The 17,128-nt window shown below is 51.5% G+C and overlaps 1 protein-coding gene across 5 annotated transcripts in view; it reads left to right on the top strand.

The window, feature by feature from the left end:
* The first annotated feature begins 5,585 nt into the window (after positions 1-5,585).
* sugct (succinyl-CoA:glutarate-CoA transferase) overlaps positions 5,586-17,128 on the top strand; it is a 596,483-nt gene continuing 584,940 nt past the window's right edge. For all 5 annotated transcript variants that reach the window (XM_078540132.1, XM_078540128.1, XM_078540131.1 and 2 more), the window contains exon 1: positions 5,586-5,702. In XM_078540132.1, coding sequence (XP_078396258.1) covers positions 5,648-5,702 — 55 coding nt within the window. In that variant the 5' untranslated portion in view covers positions 5,586-5,647. The remainder of the gene's footprint in view (positions 5,703-17,128) is intronic.

Genomic DNA, 17,128 nt, shown 5'->3' with positions numbered 1-17,128 from the left:
TTAAGGGATGTGGGGAGCAGGTGGGAAAATGAAGTTGAAGCCTAAGATCAGCTATGATTGTATTGAATGGAGGAGCAGGCTCGATGGGCCACATGGTCTGCACCTGCTCCCATTTCTTGTGTTCTTGTCTACTATGTGCCTTCATTTATAAAGTCCAAGGGATCCTCTATGCCTTTTTAACCAACTTTCTCAACTTGCTCGGCCACCTTCAATGATTTGTCCACATATTGTGCTCATTGTATTCCTCTTTTCAGTCCGAAAAACTGTCCATCACAATCCTCTGTTTCCTGGCATTCAGCCAAAATTGTATCCATGCTGCCACTATCCCTATTATCCCATGGCCTTCAAGTTTGTTGGCAAACCTATTATGTGGTACTCAATCAAATGCTGTTTGGAAGTCCATATATACCACATCAATCCTCTCTGTTATCACATCAAAAAATTAAATTGTGAGTTAATCACAATTTGCCTTTAACAAATTCATGCTGGATTTCCTTAATTAATACATATTTGTCCAAGTGACTGTTAACTTTGTCAGCATCCACAGTATTTTGCTTTTGTATTTCTGTTGACTTTGTCCTGGATTATTGTTTTTGAAAAAGGGTGTAGCATTTGCAATTCCTCAGTCCTCTGACATCATCCTCATGTCTGAGGAAGATCATGGCCAGTACCTCCACAATTTCCACCCATAGTTCTCTCAGGATTCTGGGATGCCTCCCAACTGGTCCTGGTGACTTATCAACTTTAAATACAGCCAGTCATTCTAGTACTTCCTCTTTATCAATTTTTAGCCCATTCAGTGAATCAACTGCCTCTGTTTTCTTTATGACTGGCAGCATGTTCTTCATTGAAAAAAGGTGCAAAGTACTCCATTTGTAGCTCAGCGATGCCCTCTGCCTCCACATGTAAGTCTTCTTTTTTGCCCCTAATCAGTCCACCCCTCCTCTTGCTACTCTTTTGCAATATATATGTCTAAAGGAGATTTTTAGATTCCCTTTTCTGTTAGATGCCAGTCTCTTCTCATACTCTCTCTTTGCACCTCTTAGTTCCTTTACATATCCCTCTGAACATTCTCTGAACTCTGGCAGGTTCTCACATATTATGAATCTCATATCTGTCTTTTTCTGATTCCCCCTCTGCCCCCGTGTCCCCACCCCTCCCCCAATCTCCCTCCCCTCCTCCTTGCTCCCTCTCCCCTTCCCCTCCCTTTCCCCCAGCCCCTCCCTCCCCTACCCCTCCTCTCTCCCTCCCCCCACTCCCTCCCCTACATCCTCCCCCCAGCCCCTCCCTCCCCTACCCCCTCCCTACTCCACTACCCACTCCTCCCCTAACCCCCTCCTCTCCTTACCCTACCCCACCCCTTTACTACCCTTACCCTCTCCCCTTACCCCCTCCCCTACCCTCTCCCTTTACCCCCTCCCCCCCCTACCCACTCCCCTTACCTCCCCGCCACCCCACCACTCATCCTTACCCCCTCTCACCCCAACCCCCTCCCCACATTCCCTCCCCATACCCCCAACCCCTCCCACTAACCCACCCTACCCCTTTATCCCCTAACCCACCCTACACCTTCTCCCCCTCCCCTACCCTCTCTCCCCCTCCCCTACCCTTACCCCCTCCCCTACCCTCTCCCCTTACCCCCTCCCCTACCCTCTCCCCTTACCCCCTCCCCTACCCTCTCCCCTTACCCCCTCCCCTTACTCCCTCCCCTTACCCCCTCCCATACCCTCTCCCCTTACCCTCTCCCCTACCCTCTCCCCTTATCCCCCCCCTACCCTCACCCCCTACGCCACCCAACCCCCTCCCCCTACCCCACCCGCCATACCCTCCTACCCCACCCAACCCCCTACCCCCTCCCTCCCCTCTCCCCCACTCTCTCCCTCCACTACCCCCTTACCTCCCCCCAGCACTTATCCTTACCCCCTCTCTCCCCAGCCCCCTCCCCACACTCCCTCCCCATACCCCCAACCCCTCCCACTAACCCACCCGACCCCTTTAACCCCTAACCCACCCTACACCTTTTCCCCCTCCCCTTACACCACCCCCTCGCCTACTCCATCTCCTTACACCACCCCCTCCCCTACTCTCTCCCCCTCCCTCTCCTCTACTCTCTCCCCCTCCCCCCTCCCCTCTCCTCTTACCCCCTCCCCTACCCTCTGCTCTACCCTCTCCCCTTACCCCGTACACCATCCAACCCCATACCCTACCCCTGCCCCCCTTACCCTCCTACCCTACCCCACCCCCCCTTACCACTCCTCCCCTACACCACCCAACCCCCTATCCCACCCCCCTTACCCCTGCCCCACCTCCCCTATCCCCCTCCCTTTACACCCTACCCCACCCCCTCCACTTACACCCTAGCCCACCCCCTCCCCCTCCCCTTCCCACTCAACCCCTCCCCCCAACCCGCACCCCCTCCCCTTAACCCCTCCCCTCTTACCCACACCCTCTCCCCTTACCCGCGCCTCCTCCCCCCTGCACACCATCCCCCCCACCCGCATCTCCTTACCCGCCCACCCCCTCCCGCACCCCCTTACCCCCCACCCTGCACCCCTTTACCCTCCATCCCGAACCCCATACCCCGCACCCCTTAACCCCCTCCCCCTCTTATCCACTCCCCGCACACCCTCCCCCTCTTATTCCCTCCCCGCATCCCCTCCCCCTCTTATCCCCTCTTACCTTATCTGCTCCCCTACCCTCTCCACTTACTCCCTACCCTCACCTCCTACCCCAGCCAAGCCCCTACCCCCACCCCCTACCCCACCCAACCCCCTACCCTCTCCCCCCACCCCCTACCCCACCCAAACCCTACCCTCTCCTCCCACCCTCTAACCCACCCAACCCCCACCCTCTCCCCCCACCCCCTACCCCACCCTCTCCCCCCACCCCCTACCCCCACCCTCTACCCTCTCCCCCCACCCCCTACCCTCTCCCCCCAACCCACCCAAGCCCCTACCTCCTCCCCCCAACCCCTACCCCACCCAACCCCCTACCCTCTCTCCCCCATCCCCTACCCCACCCAACCCCCTACCCTCTCCCCCAACCCCCTCCCCCCAGCCCCTACCCCACCCAACCTCCTACCCCACCCAGCCCCCTACCCCCAACCCCCTACCCTCTCCCCCCACCCCCTACCCCACCCTCTCCCCCACCCCCTACCCCACCCCCTACCCTCTCCCCCCACCCCACCCCCTACCCTCTCCCCCCCAACCCCTACTCCACCCAACCCCCTACCCTCTCCCCCCACCCAACCCTCTACCCCCACCCAACCCCCTACCCCCCAACCCCCACCCCTCTTACCCTCCTACCCCACCCAACCCCCTACCCTACCCCACTCCCCTTACCCCCCTCCCCTACCCTGCCCCCCTCCACTACCCCACACTCCCTCCCCCCACCCCCCTACCCTCCTACCCCACCCCCCCTACCCCCTTATCCCCTCCCCTACCCTGCACTCTCCCCTACCCCCCTCCCCTTATCCCCTCCCCTACCCCCTTACCCCCTCCCTACCCCCCAAACCCTCCTCCCTTTACCTTCTACCCTACCCGCTTACCCCCTGCCCCCCGTCCCCTACCCCCCCTCCCCTTATCCCCTCCCCTACCCCCTTACCCCCTCCCTACCCCCCAAACCCTCCTCCCTTTACCTTCTACCCTACCCGCTTACCCCCTGCCCCGCCTCCCCTACCCCCTTACCCCCCTCCCCTACCCCCTTACCCCCCTACCCCCTTACCCCCCTCCCCTACCCCCTTACCCCCCTCCCCTTACCCCCCTCCCCTACCCCCTTACCGCCACCCCCTCACCCCCCTCCCCTTACCGCCACCCCCTCACCCTTGCCCCCCTCCCCTACCCCCCTTACCCCCTCCCCCCCATACCCCCTCCCCTACCCCCCTCGCCTACACCCCTCACCCCCTCCCCTACCACCCTCACCTACGCCCCTTACCCCCTGCCCCCCTCCCCCCCTTACCTCCCTCCCCTGTCCCCCCTCCCCCTGCCCCCTTCCCCTACCGCCCCACCCCCCCTTACCCCCTGCCCCTACCCCCCCCACACCCCCTGCCCTACCCCCTTACCCCGTCCCTACTCCCTTACTCCCCCTCCCCTTCCCCTACCCCCCTGCCCCCATCCCCTACCCCCTGCCCCACTCTCTTACCCCCTTACCCCCACCCCCTGCCCCGCTCCCCTACCCCCACTACCCCTACCCCCTCCCCTATCCCCCTCACCTACACCCCTTACCCCCTGCCCCCCGACCCCCTTACCCCCTGCCCCACCCACCCCCTTACCCCCTGCCCCCCTTACCCCCCTCCCCACCCCCTTACCCCCTGCCCCCCTCCCCACCCCCTCCCCACCCCCTGCCCCCCTCCCCACCCCCTTACCCCCTGCCCCCTCCCCACCCCCTGCCCCCTCCCCACCCCTTATGCCCCTCCCCACCCCCTTATCCCCTGCCCCCTCCCCACCCCCTTACCCCCTCCCCACCCCTTACCCCCTCCCCACCCCCTTACCCCCCCCTCCCCACCCCCTTTACCCCCCCTCCCCACCCCCTTTACCCCCACCCCCTCACCCCCTTTACCCCCACCCCCTTTACCCCCACCCCCCTCACCCCCTTTACCCCCACCCCCCTCACCCCCTTTACCCCCACCCCCTCACCCCCTTTACCCCCACCCCCCTCACCCCCTTTACCCCCACCCCCTCACCCCCTTTACCCCACCCCCTCACCCCCTTTACCCCCACCCCCTCACCCCCTTTACCCCCTTTACCCCCATACCCCTCACCCCCTTTACCCCCACCCCTCACCCCCACCCCCCTCACCCCCGTTACCCCCACCCCCTCACCCCATTTACCCCCACCCCCTCACCCCATTTACCCCCACCCCCTCACCCCATTTACCCCCACCCCCTCACCCCATTTACCCCCACCCCCTCACCCCATTTACCCCCACCCCCTCACCCCATTTACCCCCACCCCCCTTTACCCCCACCCCCTTACTCCCTTTACCCCCACCCCCTTACTCCCTTTACCCCCACCCCCTTTACCCCCACCCCCTTTACCCCCACCCCCTTTACCCCCACCCCCTCACCCCCCTCACCCTCACCCCCTTTACCCCCACCCCCTCTACCCCCACCTCTCACCCCCACCTCCCCTACCCACCCCCCCTACCCCCTTACCCACCCCCCTACCCCCTTACCCACCCCCCTACCCCCTTACCCACCCCCCCTACCCCCTTACCCACCCCCCTACCCCCTTACCCACCCCCCCTACCCCCTTACCCACCCCCCTACCCCCTTACCCACCCCACCAACCCTCCTCCCTTTACACCCTCCCCCAACTCCCAACCCGCACGTCCTCCCCTTAAACCCTCCCTGGGTTGGGTTGGGGCAACAGGGTGGGTTGGGGTTGGGGGGGGGGGGTAAGGGGGTGCAGAGAGGGGTTAAGAGGGGGAGGGGGAGGGGGTGCGGGCTTATTCCCGCCCCCCCTTACCACCCCAACCCAACCCACCCACCCACCCTACCCCTTTAACCCCTCCCGCCCCTATCCTCGCTCGCTGCCAGTACAAACCTCCTCCCATCCCTATCCAAACCCCTCTCCCGGTCTGTTTTCACGGATGCACCTTTCCGGTTGTCCCGGGATCGGGATGTTTGTGACTCATTTCCGGAAGGAAAATGTTGCGTCTCGCGGCGGCTCGAGGCTGCCGGAGGCTGAGCGGAACCGGGACAGGTAAGGGGGGGGGGCGGGGTAGGTGACACCGACAGCAGAGAGCGTGTCTAATCCCCCCCCGCCCCGCGAGAGGGTGTCTGACCCCCCTCCCCCCAGTGAGAGGGTGTCTGACCCCCCCTCCCCCCAGTGAGAGGGTGCCTGACCCCCCCCCCCCTCCCCCTAGTGAGAGGGTGCCTGACCCCCCCCTCCCCCCAGTGAGAGGGTGCCTGACCCCCCCTCCCCCCAGTGAGAGGGTGCCTGACCCCCCCTCCCCCCAGTGAGAGGGTGCCTGACCCCCCCTCCCCCCAGTGAGAGGGTGCCTGACCCCCCCTCCCCCCAGTGAGAGGGTGCCTGACCCCCCCTCCCCCCAGTGAGAGGGTGCCTGACCCCCCCTCCCCCCAGTGAGAGGGTGTCTGACCCCCCCCCCCTCCCCCTAGTGAGAGGGTGTCTGACCCCCCCCCTCCCCCTAGTGAGAGGGTGCCTGACCCCCCCTCCCCCCAGTGAGAGGGTGCCCTCCACCCCCCTCCCCCTAGTGAGAGGGTGTCTGACACACCCCTCCCCCCAGTGAGAGGGTGTCTGACCCCCCCCCCCTCCCCCTAGTGAGAGGGTGTCTGACACCCCCCCTCCCCCTAGTGAGAGGGTGTCTGACCCCCCCTCCCCCTAGTGAGAGGGTGTCTGACCCCCCCCCCCCCCTTGTGAGAGGGTGTCTGACACCCCCCCCTCCCCCTAGTGAGAGGGTGTCTGACACCCCCCCCCCCTCCCCCTAGTGAGAGGGTGTCTGACGCCCCCCCCTCCCCCTAGTGTCTGACCCCCCCCCCTAGTGAGAGGGTGTCTGACACCCCCCCCTCCCCCCAGTGAGAGGGCGTCTCACCCCCCCCCCCCCCAACCAGTGAGAGGGTGCCCGACTCTTCCCACCCCCCACCCCAGACAGAAAAGGCAGGGGTATGGCACCAGGTGAATTGTTTTTTCAGAAGGTCAGCACAGACATAATGGGCCAAATGGCCTCCTCCTGTGCTGCCCATTCTTTGATTCTATGCATTAGCCTCATATAGACTTTGTGGGGGGTAGGAGCGGAAACAGGGTTAATATCAAAAAGGGGGAGGAATCCCTGAAATGTGTGCAAGAGAATTTTCTTGATCATTGTATTTAGAGCCCGATGAGGAAGGAACTAGTACTGGATCTGATTTTCTGGGAGTGCAGCGGGGCAAGTGGAGCATGCTTCAGTGGGTCAAGTGTACCACATTTTGGGGGGAGCACTTTGAAACAGTGATCGTAATACCATTAGGTTTAGGGTGGTTGGGATAAAGGATAAGGAACAATCAAATTTGAAAACATTCAACTGCAGGAAACCTAGTTTCAAGAAGTTGAAGGGGGACCTGGCCCAAGTGGATTGGAATCAAAAATTGGCAGGTAAAGCAATAAATGAGCAATGGAAGGTTTTCAACAAGGGGATTGTTTGTGTACAGACTAGCTACACTCTCACAAGGGGGAAAGGAAAGGCATCCAAAGCTCGACTGGAGAGGTGGGGGTTCTTTGAGACAATAATTCGATACAGAATTGTCACTTGGAAAAATATGGGTCAATATATGAAAGGAGGTGAATTACCGCTGCAGAATTCCCAGCCTCTGACCTGCTCTTGTAGCCACGGTATTTATTTGGCTAGTCCAGTTCAGTTTCTGGTCAATGGCAACCCCCAGGATGTTGATAGTGGAGGATTCAGTGATGGTAATGCCATTGAAAGTCAAGGGAGCTGGTTAGATTCTCTCTTATTGGAAATGGTCATTGCCTGGCACTTGTGTGGTGTGAATGTTACTACTTCATCACAGAACTCAGTTAGTCGAACGCAATTTGCCTTTAACAAAGGGACGCGAAAATAACTGTCTTTGACATAAGGGCAACATATGACCGTGTGTGGCATCAAGAACCCCAGACAAAATTGAAGTCAATGGGAAACAGAAGGGAAACTCTCAACTAGTTGGTGTCATACCTAGCACAAAGGAAGATGGTTGGGGTGTTGGGAGACAAATCATCTCAGTCCCAGGGCATCACTGCAGGAATTCCTCAGGGTAGTATCCTAGGCCCAACCATCTTCAGCTTCTTTCCTTCCTTTCATCATAAGGTCAGAAGTGGGCATGATCACTGTTGATTGCAATACAATATTTAGCACCATTCACGACTGCTTGGATACTGAAACAGTCCATGTCCACATGCAGCAAGACCTATGCAATATCCAGGCTTGGGCCGAAAAATGTCAAGTAGTGTGGTTGACGTTGTGTATATGGACATTTAAAATGTGCATAATGGAGTATCATATAGTAGATTTGTTAGTAAAATTGAATTCTATGGCGGCGTGGGTACAAAATTAACTAAGAAATAGAAAGCAGGGAGTAGTGGTGAAGGATTGTTTTTGAGTCTGGAAATAAATATATGGTAGTGTTCCTCTCAAGATTGCTATTAGGACAAATGCTCTTTTTTGATAAATATTAATGATCTGTACTTAAATGTACAGATCAACGTTTCAAAGTTTGCGGATGACATAAAGCTTAGAAATGTGAATAAGATAGTAACAAATTTAAGGAGGACATAGATTGGTGAAATGGGTAGACAAATGAGATATAAAATTTAATGTAGAGAACTTTGAGGTGATACATTTTGGTGAAACAAATGAAGAGAGGCAATATAACCCAAATGGTACAATTTTAAAGGAGGTGCAGGAATGAAAAAACCCTGGACTTTACATACACAAGTTTTGAAGTTGCCAGGACAGGCTCCTAAAAAAGTATTACTGGATCCTTGGCGATATAAATAATGACTTTGTGTACAAAAGCAGAGAAGTTATGTTAAATCTTTATAAATCAGTTGTTAGCCCCCAGCTGGAGTATTGTGCCCAGTTCTGGGCATTACACTTCAGGAAGGATGTCAAGGCCGTAGACAGGGTGTGGAGCAGATTTACTAAAATGGTCAGCAGGTCAGGCAATATTTATGAAGAGAAAAACAGATATAACGTTTCAGATCTGAAACCTATATTCACAGATCTGAAATATTAAATCTGTTTTTCTCTCCACAGCTGCAGCCTGACCTGCAGTGTATTTCCAGCATTTCCTGTTTTTATTTAAGATTTCCAGCATCTGCAGCAGTTTGCTTTTATTTTTACAAAAATGTTACCAGGGATGAAGGATTTCAGTTATTTGGAGAGACTAGAGAAACTGGGGTTGTTCTCCATAGAACAGAGATGTTCAAAATTATGAAGGGTTTTGATAAGAGTAAATAAGCAGAAACTGTTTCCATTGGCAGAGGGATCCTAATCAGAGGACACAGATTTAAGGTAATTGGCAAAAGGACCAGAGGTGTTATAAGAAATTTCTTCCTGCAGCAAGTTGTGATCTGGAATGCAATATCTAAAAAGGTGGTGGAAGCAGATTGAATAATAGCTTTCTAAAAGGAATTGAATAAATACTTCAAGGGGGGGAAACTTTCAGGGATATGAGGAAGGGCAAAGGAGTGGAACACATATTCTTGCTCTTTTAATAGGTTCGACCTCGTGCCAGACGTTCCTGGTTAGTGGAGACCAGAGCTCATAGCTCAGACCCTCCAACTTTTAATTCTGGACTGATATCCTGTGGGATGGCGCCCATGGTTGTGGATCCCACTCCATTGCACATGCTGAGAGCCCATAACACACTCCATGGGAAGAGCATTTGCATCACATTGCTATTTGGCCTGCGAACACTTCCATTATTCACTTCTCCAAGGAAGAGTGTGAAGATACAAAAACATAAATTGATTGCAAGACTTTGCATTGATTACAAACACTGAGCAGTTTCAAACCTAGTTAGACCTATTCAGTGATCAGCCTTTTCAGATTTCAATATTCATGCTACAATTACATGCAGGTGTGTTTGGAGATGGCAGTCAGATGTGACAAGATGATCATGAAACTTGTGTTTGCAGAAGAAGGATAGTGAATGTTTAATTAATTCACACACAGATCAGTTAAAGTGTGGCGAGGACTGCCCGGAGGTAAAGTGGGGTTAATACTGAGGAGGGGAAGGCTCCCAGCTCTCTCCAGTCTCATTTGACATGTTTGACTTATCAGTTTATGCACAAAGATTGCAAACATAGTTTGCGTCTCTCTATCATTTCCAGCCTACATGTCATTTCCTGCTGCTGTAGCCTCTGACAACCTTGACACTCGCTATCTAATGAAGAATGATTGTTCATGCTCCATGTAGTGAATAACTTATCCATCTCGAGTTAAGACCTTTCAGCTGAACTACAGGTAGTGATGGAGTTGCCTATGTACTAAACCTAGAAACTGGATGCCTTTATGTAGCAGTACATTTTAAGGAGAGGTGACTCCACTTGATCCACTTGTTCATTGATCACCAAATGTTGTCAATTTCCTATGTTTCAGATACTATCGACAGATGTTAATCATTTACCTCTGGATCCACCATTCTAGATCTTTTTGGTTAGGAAGAATCATAGAATCACAGAATTGTTACAGCACAGAAGGAGACCATTTGGCCCATCGTATCTACACCTGCTCTCCAAATGAGCATCATGACTTAGTGCCATTCTCTTGCCTTTTCCCCGTACCCTTGCACATTGTTGCTATTCAAATAATCATCTGTTGCCCTCCTGAATGCCTCAAACGAACCTACCTCCACCACACTTCCAGGCAGCGCATTCCAGGCTTGAACCACTCGCTGTGTGAAAAAGTGTTTTCTCACATCACGTTTGCTTCTTTTGCAAACCACTTTAAACCTGTGCCCTCTCATTCTTGATCCTTTGATGAGAGGGAACAGTTTCTCCCTATCTAGCTCCCTCATGATTTTGAACACCTCTATCAAATCTCCTGTTAGCCTTCTCCTCTCCAAGGAGAACAGTTCCAACCGCTCCAATCTATCTTCATAACTCAAGTTTCTCATACCTGGAACCATTCTTGTAAACCTCTTCTGTATTTTGTCCAATGTGATCACAGCCTTCCTATTGTGTGGTGTCCAGAACTGTACACATTATTCCAGCTGAGGTCTAACTGGTGTCTATCAGCATAACCTCCCTGCTCTTATACTCTATGATTAGTAAAGCCCAGGATACTGTATGCTTTATTAACTGCTCTCTCCACCTGTTCTGTCACCTTCAATGATCTATGCACATATACACCCAGGTCCCTTTGCTCCTGCACACCCTTAAGAATTGTACCTCTTATTTTATATTGTCTCTCCATGCTCTTCCTACCAAAATGAATCACCTCCCACTTCTCCACAATGAACTTCATCTACCACTTATCTGCCCACTCCACCAACTTGTCTATGTCTTTTAGAAATTCTATACTGTCCTCAAAAAAACAGTACAATGTGTAAATATCTCATCAACTCCATGAATAAAAGAAAGGGATATGGGGACAGGGTGGGTAAATGTGATTAGAATTATTTGAGGAACGTAACATTTCTACTAATGGAGCCTTTTCATGTTGTCCATTAAGTACCCTAAAGAGTATGATTACATGTGGTGCAGAGAATAAGGCTTTTACTTTATCATGGTCATCTCATAGACTCTCAGAGTCATAGACATTTACAGCAGAGAAGGAGGCCATTCGGCCCATCACGTCCGCACCAGTCAACAAAGATCTGACTACACTAATCCCATTTTCCAGCGCTTGGCCCATAACCCTGCAGGCTATGGCAATGCAAGTAAATATCTAAATACTTCTTAAATGTTACGAGAGTTTCTGACTCAACCACCTTTTCAGGCAGTGAGTTCCAGTCTCCCACCACCCTCTGGGAGAAAAAATTTCTCCTCAACTCCCCTCTTAGCCTTCTACCTCTTACCTTAAATCTATGCCCCCTGGTTATTGACCCCATCTACTAATGGAAAAAGTGCCTTCCTGTCCACCTTATCTATGCCCCTCATAATCTTGTACACCTCAATCAGGTCACCTCTCAACCTTTGCTGCTCCAAGGAAAACAACCCCAGTTTATCCAATCTTTCCTCATAGCTCAGATCCTCCAGCCCAGGCAGCATCCTGGTAATCTCCTCTGCACCCTCTCCAGTGCAGCCACATCCTTCCTATAATGTGGTGACCAGAACTGCATGCAGTAGTCCAGTTGTAGCCTAACCAGTGTATTATACAGTTCCAGCATAACCTCCCTGCTCTTGTATTCTATGCCTCGGCTAATAAAGGCATGTATCCCATATGCCTTCTTAACCACCTTATCTACCTACCCTGCTACCTTCAGGGACCTGTGGATATGCACACCAAGATCCCTCTGATCTTCAGTACATTCCAGGGTCCTACCATTCATAGTATAATCCCATGCCTGTTAGTCCCTCCCAAGTGTATTAGCTCACACTTTTCCAGGTTGAATTCCATTTGCCACTGCTCTGCCCACCTGACCAGTCCATTGATGTCCTCCTGCAGTTTACAGCTATCCTCCTCACTATTTACCACCCTAGCAATTTTCGTGTCATCCATGAACTTCTTGATCATACCCCCTACATTTAAGTCCATATCATTTATGTACACCACAAACAGTAAGGGCCCCAGCACCGAGCCCTGCGGAACCCCACTGGAAACAGACTTCCAGTCACACAAACATCCGTCTCTGCTTCCTGTCTCTCGGCCAATTTTGGATCCAACGTGCCACTTTGTCTTGGATCCCATGGGGTCTTACTTTCTTGACCAGTCTGCCATGAGGGACCTTATCAAAAGCCTTGCTAAAGTCCATGTAGACCACATCAAAGGCATCACCCTCACCAACACTCCTGGTTACCTCCTCAAAAAATTTGATTAAATTTGCCAAACACGACCTTCCCTTAACAAATCCATGCAGACTATCCCTGATTAATCCTTGTCTCTCCAAGTATAGATATATTCTGTCCCTCAGAATTCTTTCTAGTACCTTCCCCACCACCAAGGTTAGACCGACTGGCCAGTAATTTCCTGGTCTATCGCTTCCTCCCTTTTTTAATAATGGGACAACGTTAGCAGTCCTTCAGTCCTTTGGCATCTCACCTGTGGCCAGAGAGGATTTGAAAATTACTGCCAGGGCCCCCTGACATCTCTTCCCTTGCCTCCCTCATCAGCCTGGGATGCATCTCAACCGGGCTTGCGGATTTATCCGCTTTTAAGGCCGCTAAACCCGCTAGTACCTCCTCTCTGTTAATTTCCTCTAATATTTCACAGTCCTCTGTCCTGATGTCTGAACTACTTTTCAGGATCCCATCTCCCTGCCAATTTAGTTTAAATCCGCCCCAACAGCATTAGCATACCTCCCCGCAAGGATGTTGGCCCTGTTCCTGTTCAGATGTAACCCCTCCAATTTGTACAGGTCCCACCTTCCCCAGAAACGGTCCCATTGCACTGGGAGTAATCCGGAGGTTACTACCTTTTTATTCATTCACAGGATGTGGGTGTTGCAGGCTAGGCCAACATTTATTGCCCATCCCTAGTTGCCCTTGGGAAGGTGGTGGTGAGCTGCCTTCTTGAACCGCTGCAGTCCATGTGGTGTAGGTACACCCACAGTGCTGTCAGCAAGGGATTTTCAGTATCTTGACCCAGTGACAGTGAAGGAACGGCGATATATTTCCAAGTCAGGATGGTGATTGGCTTGGAGGGGAACTTGCAGGTGGTTGTGTTCCCATCTATCTGCTGCCCTTGTCCTATTAGATAGTAGTGGTCGTGGGTTTGGAAGGTTTGTTGAAGGAGCCTTGGTGAATTCCTGCAGTGCATCTTGTTGATGGTACACACTGCTGCTACTGTGCATCGGTGGTGGAGGGAGTGAATGTTTGTGGATGTGGTGCCAATTAAGCAGGCTGCTTTGTCCTGGATGGTGTCAAGCTTCTTGAGTGCTGTGGGAGTTGCACTCATCCAGGCAAGTGGGGAGTATTCCATCACACTCCAGACTTGTGCCTTGTAGATGGTGGACAGGCTTTGGGGAGTCAGGAGGTGAGTTACATGTCACAGGACTCCTAGCCTCTGACCTGCTCTTGTAGCCACAGTATTTATATGGCTAGTCCAGTTCAGTTTCTGGTCAATGGTTAACCCCAGGATGTTGATAGTGGGGGATTCAGTGATGGTATTGCCATTGAACATCAAGGGCCGATGGTTAGATTCTCTCTTGTTGGAGATGGTCATTGCCTGACACTTGTGTAGCACAAATGTTACTTGCCACTTGTCTGCCAAAGCCTGGATATTGTCCAGGTCTTGCTGCATTTGGGCATGAACTGCTTCAGTATCTGAGGAGTCGCGAATGGCGCTGAACATTGTGCAATCATCAGCGATCATCCCCACTTCTGACCTGATGATGAAAGGAAGGTCATTGATGAAGCAGCTGAAGATGGTTGGGCCTAGGACACTAGAACTCCTGCAGTGATGTCCTGGAGCTGAGATGACTGACCCCTAACAGCCACAACCATCTTCCTTTATGCTAGGTATGACTCCAACCAGTGGAAAGATTCCCCCCCCCTCCGATTCCCATTGACTCAAGTTTTGCTAGGGCTCTTTAATGCCACACTCGGTCAAATGCTGCCTTGATGTCAAGGGCAGTCACTCTCACCTCACCTAGGGAGTTCAGCTCTTTGGTTCATGTTTGAACCAAGGCTGTAATGAGGTCAGGAGCTGAGTGGCCCTGGCGGAACCCAAACTGGGTGTCATTGAGCAGATTATTGCGAAGTGCTGCTCGATAGCACAATTGATGACCCCTTCCATTACTTTACTGATGATCGAGAGTAGATTGTTGGGGCTGTAATTGACCGGGTTGGATTTGTTCTGCCTTTCCACATAGCCGGGTAGATGCCAGTTTTGTACCTGTACTGGAACAGCTTGGCTAGGGGTGTGGCAAGTTCTGAAGCACAAGTTTTCAGTACTATTGCCGGAATATTGTCAGGCCGCATAGACTTTGCACTATCCAGTACTTTCGACCGCTTCTTGATATCATGTGGAGCGAATCGAATTGGCTGAAGACTGGCATCTGTGATATTGGGGCCCTCCAGGAGAGGTCGAGATGGATTATCCACTCGGCACTTCTGGCTAAAGATTGTAGCAAATGCTTCAGCCTTACCTTTTGCACTGATGTGCTGGGTTCCCCCATCATTGAAGATGGGGATATTTGTGGAGCCTCCTTCTCCAGTGAGTTGTTTAATTGTCCACCATCATTCATGACTGGATGTGGCAGGACTGGAGAGCTTAGATCTGATCTGTTTGTAGGATCGCTTAGCTCTGTCTGTCACTTGCTGCTTATGCTTTTTGGCACACGTGTAGTCCTGTGTTAAAGCTTCACCAAGTTGACACCTCATTTTTAGGTATGTCTGGTGCTGTTCCTGGCATGCCCTCCTGTCCTCTTCATTGAACCAGGGTTTATTCCCTGGTGTAATGGTAGAGTGCCCAACCATGAGGTTTGATTGTGTTCGAGTATAATTCTGTTGCTGCTGATGTCCCATAGCGCCTCATGGATGCCCAGTCTTGAGTTGCTAGATCTGTTTGAAATCTATCCCATATGGAATTTTCTCTAAAAATAATGATGGATGCAGAATCCATAAAGAAAAGTGGTTAAAATGTAAAAGAGTATGGGGAAAGGAAGATATAATAGAATTTAAGTGAATGACCCCTTCAGAGAGCGAGTATGGGCAAAATGGACTGAATGTTCATTTTCTTTGTTGTAAAATCCTATGAGGCGAATTTGCACCTTTACCAACCGGCAGTAAATGGATCAGTCGCCTGGTTTACACCCTGTCTGATATTCCTTGGCCGATTAAGTGTATATTCGCTCTTTGCCTTAAGAGCAGGGCGCCTCCTATCCAACTCAGACAATATTAGCCTAAGTGTAGCCTGTACAGTGGCTTATAGGAAGAGCAAGACAACTGAGTCTCACTCCGTTGTCATTGATTCTCAAGAAACTGTTTGGAATCTTACACCACCTGAGTTTCACTGCTGGCTACTTATGCAGTCAGGGCAACCTCGTCAGGTGCTCAAACAGCTTATTCATATCCAAATGTAATTTCTCTCTCTCCCATACTAATATAAAGCATGGCAGTGGGAAAAAGCAAACTACAAGAGAAAGAAAGGGAAATAAGTTTGCAGTCCATCTGCCATCTTCATGTGGATCTCTGCTCACCCCTTTCACCTGGCTCGGATGTGACCTCTTGTTCTGGCTGTGGCTCATTGCCTTTATACTGGCGTCCTGAAAAACCACTTCCTGAAGGTTTGAGACATTTCTGAAACACTCAGACATTTTACTGATTACAGTAGACTCAAGTCAGACTCTATGTAAACACTTTTATAAAATATAAACTACTGAGGGTTAAAGCCAGTTCAGTCTCTAGTGAACAAAGGAACACGTTAAGTTAAATTGGCGGTACTTGTGGGATGTAATTAATCGTCTTTCCTTTCTATTTTTGTCGGTTGTCAGCATTTCAATGTAGTTTTTTTTTCTCCAGCAGTGTCAGCCTTGGTCATGGATAGCAGCCTTGTCTAAGCCAGAAGGTTGTGGATTCAAGGCCTGCTCTCAGTCTAAATTTTCACTGACATTTCAGTGCAGTACTGAAGCAGTGCCATTTTTTGGATGATATGTTAAAACCTCCTCTCTCAGGTGTATATAAATGATCTCATCCCACCATTCAAAGAAGAATAGAGATGGTACCTCAAGTTCTTCATTGGATGGGAGTGCTTTGCATAAATTACAGTTGTGAAAGGTATATAAATTCATTTTAATTCTTTTAAGTCTAAATCAGGGGGTTGTGGCTTAGCTATGAGGTAGTGTTGCATCATTGGAGATGCAGGCTTTTGAATGAAATGCTAAACTGAAACTTTGTTTATCTGATCAAATTATGATCCCAGAGCACTATTCACAAGAACTGCAGGGAGTTCACCCCATGGACTGGCTAACATTCCAACTTTAACCATTGCACCAAAAAGTAGATTAACTGGTCATTCATCTTGTTTTTTGTGGGATCTTGCAGTGTGCAGACTGGCTGCTTCATTTGATTACGAAACAGCAGTGACTTCATCTAAAGTATAGTTAATTAATGATTGAATACTTCGGCATGGTCTAAGGATGTCAACAACAGCATCTTGCATTTATATAGTGCCTTTAATGTAGGAAAACATTCCAAAGTGCTTTGTGCGAGCATAATAAAACAAAAATTAAGACTGAAGGAGACATTTAGACAGGTGACTTAAAAGCTTAGCCAAAGAAATAGATTTAAAGGCATGCCCTAAAGGAGAGAGAGGTTGCAAGATAGCGATTTAAGGACGGAATTCCAGAACTTAGGTCCTAGATGGCTGAAGGCACAGCTGGCAATGGTGGGACAAAGGGATTGGGACATACACAAGAGGCCAGTGTAGGAAGTACCCAGAATTCTTAAGGATGTGGTAGAGCTGTAGGAGACTCCAAAGGAAGGAAGGTTTGAAGCCATGGAGGGAGTTGAGCATGAGGATGAGAATT

Source organism: Cetorhinus maximus, chromosome 4 (genome assembly GCF_964194155.1).
Source record: "Cetorhinus maximus chromosome 4, sCetMax3.hap1.1, whole genome shotgun sequence".
In the NCBI taxonomy this organism is placed as follows: Eukaryota; Metazoa; Chordata; class Chondrichthyes; order Lamniformes; family Cetorhinidae; genus Cetorhinus; species Cetorhinus maximus.
This window is presented reverse-complemented; position numbering and strand designations above follow the sequence as displayed.